We start from the raw sequence: 8,610 nt of genomic DNA, 5'->3' as shown, positions 1-8,610 counted from the left end.
ATGTCGCTTCTATGGCAGGCTCTGGATCCCAGCCCTTCCTGGTGCTCAGGTGTGAGTCCCCCTCCACACCTAGTGCCTTCCCTGCAGCCATGGTCATTGCTCATCTTAAGAGAGCTCTTGTGACCCTCAGTTACTGTCCTGTCTCTTCTTTGAGCAAGGACCACTTGTACTCTCCCCTCCTGGCCATCTTGGAGTCCATGCACCTCCTTTGCCAGCATTCTCCAGGGGCCATTTTAGGTCAAATTGGTGATTCCTTCCCAAATAATTAGGTCCTGGGGTTAAATGCTGCACATTTGACACTCAAAAATCCAGTCCTGGAGGGCCACCCAGGTGACTCGCTTGGTTAAGCACCTGACTCTGACTTCAGTTCCGGTCATGATTTCAGGGTCCTAGGACCGGGCTTGGCATCAGGCTCCATGCTCAGTGCAGTCTGCTTGTCCCTCTCTATCCCTCTGCTTGCTTGCTTGCTCTCATACATTTAAAAAAATTTCTACTGGAAAGCTGTACATCCTCATGTCTGGTGCTTTCCCTGGCTCCCTTCCCCCCATCTTACTCTCAGGAGTTATACTACATCTATATCCTGAACATTCTCCAAATTATATTTGACTTCAGTCTGAGAAGCCACAGGCATGCGTGACCAATGGCTTATTGGCAGCACAGGGCCTGTTTTAAATGTGTATAAAATAGCCCCCAATCTGTCCTCCCTGTAATCCCTATAGTGGTAATTCTACTACTTTATTTCCTCCAAAGAAATCTAGTACTTGTTTTCTTTTCCCCCACAGCCCCTACCTTAATCAATCATGACATCCCATCTGGTGTCTTGATTCTCTCCATCCCACCCAGATTTCTGCCATACGCTCCCGTCGTGTCTCCCCCCACCCCATTCCTGTCTGCCTTTCACCCCCTTCACATCTTCAAAACCACTTGTCAGTTCCTCAGTGACTCCACACTGCCTTCGAGACTTGAGAGACCTGAGCTTGCAGAGCCACGGAGGCCTTACATGTTCGGGCACCTTGGTGACACCCAGGCTCACCTCCCCCTCTACACTCAGGCTTTTTCTTCCATTTTGGTTGAGCAGCTTTGCAGAGATATACTTCACATTCCATGTCATTCACCCACTTAAAGTGAATAATTGATTGTTTCTCCCATCCAAGTACTAACCAGGCCTGACCCTGCTTAGCTTCCAAGATCAGACGAGATTGCGTGCTTTCAGGGTGGTAGTGGTATGGCCGTAGACCAATCCGTTGTTTCTCAATCTGATCACAGGTCTCTGTAACCATCACCGCAACCTGATGTAGAACATTCTTGTTCCCAACTGGTGGCATTCACCCTCCTCACCCACCTCCTCACTCCTTAGTTCCAATCGATAACCTTTCTGTCAAGATTTGCCTCTTCTGGATATTTCACATTAATGGAATCACAATTTTTTAAGCACGTGTGTTTAGGGTTGCCTTCCATTTTCCCCCCTTTTGTTGGCCTGCCTTCTACTTGCTTCAAACTCTGCTCATATAAGAAACGTGAGAGGCACGCAGGTGGCTCAGTCAGTTGGGTGTCCAACTGTTGATTTTAGTGGGGGTCATGATCTCCGAGTCATGAGATCAAGCCCCACATCAGGCTCCATGCTCCGTGTTGAGTCTGCTTGAGATTCTCTATAAATGCCCCTCCTGCTTGTGCTCTCTCTCAAATATATCTTAAAAAAACAAAAACAAAAACAGCAGTGGCCCCTGGCAAGCCAAAGTGACCATGTGGTCACTTTGCCTTTTGTACTTTTCTATAATTATTTGAGCTTTCTAACCATGTACTTTTTCATTATTTTTAAAAATTGTCAGGGTGCCTGGGTGGTTAGTCGGGTAACTGTATATTTGGCTCAGGTCATGATCCCGAGGTCCTGAAATTGAGCCCTGAGTCTTGCTTCCTGCTCAGCAGACAGTCTGCTTCTCCTTCTACTTGTTCCCTTCCACCCCTGCTCATGCTTGTGCTTTCTCGAATAAATTCTTTTTTAAAAAAAAGTTTCAACAGAAGTTATCTGGGCAGGGAGATTATGGGCCACTTTTACCTCTTTAAACTTCTGAATTGGGACACCTGGGTGGCTCAGCGGTTGAGCATCTATCTGTCTTTGGCTCAGGGCTTGATCCCAGGGTCCTGGGATCAAGTCCGACATCAGACTCTGCATGGAGGCTGTTTCTCCTCCTGCCGGTGTCTCTACCTCCCTCTATGTCTCTCATGAATAAATAAAATCTTAAAAAAAAAAAATTAAACTTCTGAATAGGAGGGGTGCCTGGCTAGCTCAGTAGGCAGAGCATGCAACTCTTGATCAAACTCTTGACCTCAGGATTGTTTCAGATAGTTTCAGATAGTTGAAACACTTGGTGTAACTCCCCTGCCCAAGTTTGATGCAAACAAACTTAGGAATGAAATTTGGGGGTATGGGATTTTACTGCACTAACAGTTGTCAAAGTATGCCAGCCTGAAAAAGAAATACAGTAATCCAGAAAATAACTTAAACTTTATTTTTTCCTAGTTGGCTTCTCAAAAATGGTGGTATGCTCAAGAGCTCTCGTTGGAGTGGCTTTTTTATATAATCATCCTTTCTGGACTTTTCCATGAGGATGGTCACTTCTATGAGTGCTTCCTGATAAGGCTGGGCAATGGGGTAGGCTGTGACCAGTTCGTACTCCTTCTCTTCGTCCTTGTGTGTCGCAGGCCTGTGGAGGGGAGGAGCCGAGGTAGAGAGCCTGCAAGAATGCAGTCTCTGGCTCCTCTGCTCCACGAGCTCTCTCCCTCGAATCATTCGATTCTGATGCCCCTTGATCTGTTCCTTCGCCGAGGCCACCCTGTGCTTTTTGGTCTTAGTTTTGTGTGTTTTCTGGATAGCTTCAGTTTTTCCCTCCTTCCCTAGGGTGAGTACTTGGGGGAAGGCTGTTTCACTTGGGATCCTTTGAGGGAGGAGCCGATACTTGTGGTCTCTGAGGCCTCTGGCTCGCTCGGCTCGGTATATGTGCTTCTGTATCTGGCCCAGCTCCCTCTCAGGCACTAGGTAGTCCTGCTTTTTAGCATCTCCTGTTTTTTCACTTTGTGGTCTCTCTCTCTCTATTTTAATTTTCCACCTTGGAACTACGTATTTCCAGGCTTCTCCCAGCATCATTTCTTGACGTTGGCGATAGTAGTATGCCTCTGCTTTGGCAAACCAGAAGTCAAAAGACATGGCTTTAAGCTGATGAAGTGTTTCATTCTCCTGCTGAGACTTTTGGAGTAACAACTTCCTCACTTTTGAAGAATGGACACCACCTAAACTCTTGTCAGAGGGAAGTATGAGAAGGTTTTTAAGCCCGATGTCCTTTGTCACAGGCCATGACACAGATGGCAGGTGGTGAGCAGCTCTGCCTGGCACTCTGACACCATGCCCCTGTTAGGGCCTCTTGGCCATGGTCCCTGGCTTTCTCTTCCAACCTCCCACACCCCCCTCCCCCAGGGTTCCCCTCCAGGTGAGGATTTCACCTTAGACTTCCTTGAGAAAACAGAAGGAACACCCTGGTCTTCCCGTTGCCAGAACCACCACCTTGCGTCTATCCCAGACTCAGCCTTTACAATGGAAACGTGGCCAGTTCTCCACACCAGCTCTCCCCACCCCCGCCCCGCCCTGTCCTTGTGAAGCTTCAAGAACTTCAATTCGCTATTACCAAATTCTCTTTCCTGTTTCATCAAAATTTCCCCTGTACTGGATCACTCCACCAGCATAACAACATGTTCTAGTAGATCTACCATCTTTAAACAGACAAGGAAAACGTTTCCTTTGCTTCACATCCCATCTCAGTTCCCCTTCACAGCATGCCATGAAGCAGGTACTTAGAACCCTCTCTGCTTCCCCACCTCCCGGTTCCCCCCAGTCCTTCTCTGTTGGGTTTCCATGCCCCCCCCACCCCCAGACTGCTGTTGTCTAGGTCATGAGGGATGAAGTTCAGCGGTCCTGGCTCTGTCCCTGTCACATTTGTCCTCAGTGGCATTTTACAGTGCTGAGCACTCTTTCCTCCTTGAAATATTTTCCTTTCCTCTGGCTTCCAAGCTGTGGCTAAGGGCTTGTGACCAAGGCTATGGTAGGCCCCCCTAGACTGTTCCAGCCATTAGCTGAATATCCCCAGGTGACTGAATAGCCCTTCATTTCCTTCCTACCTCATGGCCACATCCTTCCACCTGCTTTGCTGGTGGAATACAAGAAAATGTAACAGAAATTGTCACTGAAGATGAGCCTAGTCTAATTTAGGCTTCCTTGGACATGGGCAGGCTCAATCACTCAATGGGGTGACCTACCATGTGTCAGGGACTGCTCTAGAGGGGGCAGTAAGGCATGAGCAAGACTGTTGAGGCGCATGAGACCGCCCTGTACTCACCTCTCAACTTCACAGCTAGATACTGTCCACTTAACATCCCTACTTGGCCCTTCTTCCAGAGTGTTTCCTTTGGTTCCCCCTTCTCAGTCCTGTACCGACTACAAAATGCCCCCACCCTAGGGTAGCAGCCTAACTGGCTTCCCTGAGTCCACACTTCTCTCTCTCTGGCCCCAGCCCCATCAGACCACTCACACAGCAACTGGAGTGGTCTTTGTATATTACAAATCTGAGCACTTCCCTGCATTGAAACCTAGGATAGCATCCCCTATTGCTTTTAGGAAAAAATCCCCAAATCCCAGTATGGGATTTGTAATTTGGCTCCTGACTGCCTCGCAGCTTGACTGCTCACTGTGCTGCAGCCACTCTGACTTTTTCTGTTCCCCAAAAACGATACTCTTTTTGCCATCTGAGCATTTTCACATGTTCTTCCTTCATATACTCCCAAACACACAACACAGCACCTCGGACTATAGTAATTATGTACATAACTTGTACGTTTAGCTTGTTATTTCCTCAGACCTTCCACGTATTCATTCAAATAAAATCCCATCTTTCATGACCCTTATCACAATCTGTGAGGACTGTTTCATGCCCACCTGTCTAGGCTCCGTGGGGGGCACAAGTGACATCTGTTTTGGTCAAAGCTGTCCAGCTGACACCATAGGCCTAACAGACAAAGCACGCTTGGTTTGAAACACTCGGGCCCTTTCTACCTCGAGGGAGAAACTTTTTATGCTGGTATTACTGGCTCCAAAGTTCTCAGTAAACGTATTTCCTCACCTTAATCTTCTTTTCTAGTGGGGACTGGGAACCCACTGCGATCCGAGGGTCGCAGGTGCTTTTGGCCCACACCAATCTGGAAGATTAAAAAGAAACCGCACTAGGATTTGGAGAAAGGTTTCAGGAAACGTGGCCCTGGTATGAACTGAGGGAGGGAGGTGATTTGGGACTCGCTCTTCATATGTAACGAGAAGCATTTCTCTGTGTCTACGGGCAGCACTATGGCTGACTTCTAGCCTTCCTTGGAGCAAGGAAGAAATGCTCTCTGATAAAAGTAGGGACAAAGAGCCATACTGAGTTTGAGGTTGAGACTAACAAATACCTTCATTTTAACACTGGAAAGGGGAGGCTGAGTTGCTCTTTCTAATTCCACAAACCACTGTTGGTATAATTGAAAAGAACCTCGCCTTTGATGAGAAAAATGACTTTTCAAAGCAGGTAAGTCCCTTTTAAGTTCAGTTATGCATAAAATGATAAATAATTTAATTTATAAACTATCATTAATTTCCAACAGCTAACTGGAACATGTTTCATGATTCTTGTCAAAGGTTTATGTTGCAGATAGCCAAATTTGATGGCAATAAAGTTCATTTTTTAAATTTAATCCAGGAAAATACAGCCGGGAAATTTGCAGCCACATGTAGGTATCCTGGAAAACTCTTATTTCTTAACCTGCTTAGTTAGCAAATAGGTTCTATGTTTAGCAACATGGGTTGTAAGTATTCTGTTTCTCTGACTTCTCTTTGTGGCAAAAGAGGTTATAACATAGTCCGGTAAAAAAACAAAACTATTAATTACCATGTAAGTAAAGCTAATTTCTTAAAGAGACTCCTGCTTCTGCTTTCATGTTTTTCTTTCCTAAGGGGTTCTTGTATTATTTCCATAACAGCATTTACTGAGCTTACCATACTCCGGGTGATGTGCCGGGACCTTAAATGGGTCCTTTCACTTCGTGTCCCATGTGGTATGTGAGGGAGGCACTCCTCAGGCCTCACTGCAAAGACAACTGAGGCCGGGGAGGTTCAGGGACTTGTCACAGGTCCCGGGGCCATTTCATTTTTTTTTTTTAATTTTTAATTTTTATTTATGATACTCACAGAGAGAGAGAGAGAGAGAAAAGGCAGAGACACAGGCAGAGGGAGAAGCAGGCTCCATGCACCGGGAGCCCGACGTGGGACTCGATCCGGGTCGCCAGGATCGCGCCCTGGGCCAAAGGCAGGCGCCAAACCACTGCGCCACCCAGGGATCCCCCGGGGCCATTTCAGAGGCAGGATGTGCACCTGCGTGATGCCAGAGCACATAATTTTCATTCCTGTGCTACACTTGTTCCCAGATAAGTGAATATTCTCCTGCCTTTACTCAAAATGGAAGGAAGAAATACCTACTGTTCTTCTGCACTCAGATCCAGCCATTCTGAGTCTGTCATCAGAGGAGGGCATGAGGGTGGGGTCTCCCCGGCCGGATGCTCCTTCTGTGGGCTCTCTCTGCACTCCCCCTGCCCGGCACCCATGGTGACCCCTTGGGGAGCCTTCTACTGTGTATCATCCGCGTCCCTTTTCTCTGCCAGTGCCCTCTCCATCGCCAGCTTTGTGAACAACATGCTTGCTCTTCACTGTCTTCCTCACAGCGTCTGCCTTCCCAGTGCTGGTCTCCAGTCTCTCATTCTGTCCTGCAAAAGTCCTATTCTCCAGACACCACGTTCCCTGCCCTCTTTCAGACTTTCAGCCCTCTACTGTTGATCCTTCAGGATGCCTTGGTTGATTTCTAGGACAACCAGAGGCAGTCACAAGCTTTTCTATGTGTCATCACCATCCTAGATTGATACTACTGTGAGGTGGCAGGTGAAGACATCGTCTGGTTGGCAGGGAATGCACTCCGGTGTGAGCTGGGCTGAATGGCCACAGACAAAGTGCAAGGACAGCTCTTCTCGGTGCAGTTGGAGAAAACATCTTCCAAGGCAACAGGAGTGTCTCTTTGTCTTTTTTGTTTGGTTGGGTTTTTGTGGGGGGATTGGGGGAAAATATATATTGTGTATCTTCCATGGGAATGGAATCTGTGGAGAGCCCTGGGCCGAGGGGAGATCCTGCATGCACATTCCCAGTAGCTGGCAGGATGGACAAGTGTGTAGGTGGCCTGGTCACATGATCTCACCATCACTCAGCCGGTGTGTCACTCAGTTAAATGCTGCTGCTGCTGCTGCTATGAAGGTTTTGAGCTCTGCTACTCTTTAATCAACTTTTAGCCACATATTATTTAATTATGTACATAATTAGACAATACACAAATGTCAAAATACAAGTTAATGAAACAATTCACCATATATTTAAGCTGTGGATGTCCAAATAAAATCTTCATTGTTTATATTTTTACCATTGAGATGTCTCTACTTCTTAAAATGTGAAAGGAAAAAACATAGTGATTAATTATAACCTGGTTTCTTATTCATTGAGAATAAAATCTATCCCTCCTCAAATATTCTGTTTGTAGAGATGTGCTTGACACAACCCTGAACTCATTCAGAAATGAAATAGTTACGAAAGTAAACATGGATATTTTATCAAAACTCAAAGAATTCCAAATAGTAAGTCATGACAGTGATTTCTATTTTCACACCAAAACCTTGGACCATATCACAACCATCATTTTAACATTCACAAGATACCATTTTAACACTGACAAATGTCATGTCACTCAGGTGTCAAATGCACATGCTGTTAATTCAGCCAAAATTTGTATACACTGGTGATGTGACAACATCATACTACCACCCATTCCTAGCTTCATGGACTAGGAGCCAGGCACTATGTGAAATGCTTAAAGGCAGGTGCATCTGGGTGGCTCAGTGGGTTAAACGTCTGTCTTCAGCTCGGGTCATGATCCCGGGGTCCTGGGATGGAGCCCTGTGTCAGGCTCTCTGCTCAGCGGGGAGCCTGCTTCTCCCTTTCCTCCTGCTGCTCCCCCTGCTTGTGCTCTCTTGCTCTCTCTCACAAATAAAATCTTAAAAAAAAATAAAGTGCTAAAAGGTAATATCTTATTTACCCTCCTGAAAACCAAATATAGTCCCCCCCACTTTTTTTTTTTGAGAAAGAGAAAGTGAGCATGAGTGGGGTAGGGGACCCAGAGGGAGAGAGAGAAACTTAAGCAGGCTCCAATGCCCAGCATGGAGCCCAACATCCTGCTCAGTCTCACAACCCTGAGATCATGGCCCTCATGGCCAAAATCAAGAGTCAGGTGGATGTTTAACCAACTGAGCCACCTCAAGCGCCCCTAGCCTCCTTTTTGGTAAAGAAAAATATGCAATTCCTAGTATGAGCCTCTTTTTAAGTAAAGAATCAGTTTAATTAAAACAAAAAAAGACAATCATGTGGACCTACAAGGACTTTTAAGTATTATGCTTTGAATTGTTTCTTTTTCCTGATAAGAGAAAGGGATGAAGACTATA

At 46.3% G+C, this 8,610-nt stretch overlaps 1 protein-coding gene across 1 annotated transcript; it reads right to left on the bottom strand.

Moving 5' to 3' along the window:
* Positions 1–1,446: 1,446 nt before the first annotated feature.
* Positions 1,447–8,610, bottom strand: LOC129493739 (putative uncharacterized protein ZNRD1-AS1). Its single transcript, XM_055300193.1, has 3 exons — positions 6,554–8,610; positions 5,169–5,244; positions 1,447–3,295 (listed from the first exon to the last, which is right to left on the bottom strand). Exons 1-3 carry the CDS (start codon positions 6,676–6,678, stop codon positions 2,501–2,503), a joined length of 996 nt encoding a protein of 331 aa, XP_055156168.1. The 5' UTR covers positions 6,679–8,610; the 3' UTR covers positions 1,447–2,500.

Source organism: Nyctereutes procyonoides, unplaced genomic scaffold (genome assembly GCF_905146905.1).
Source record: "Nyctereutes procyonoides isolate TBG_1078 unplaced genomic scaffold, NYPRO_anot_genome, whole genome shotgun sequence".
Taxonomy (NCBI): Eukaryota; Metazoa; Chordata; class Mammalia; order Carnivora; family Canidae; genus Nyctereutes; species Nyctereutes procyonoides.
This window is presented reverse-complemented; position numbering and strand designations above follow the sequence as displayed.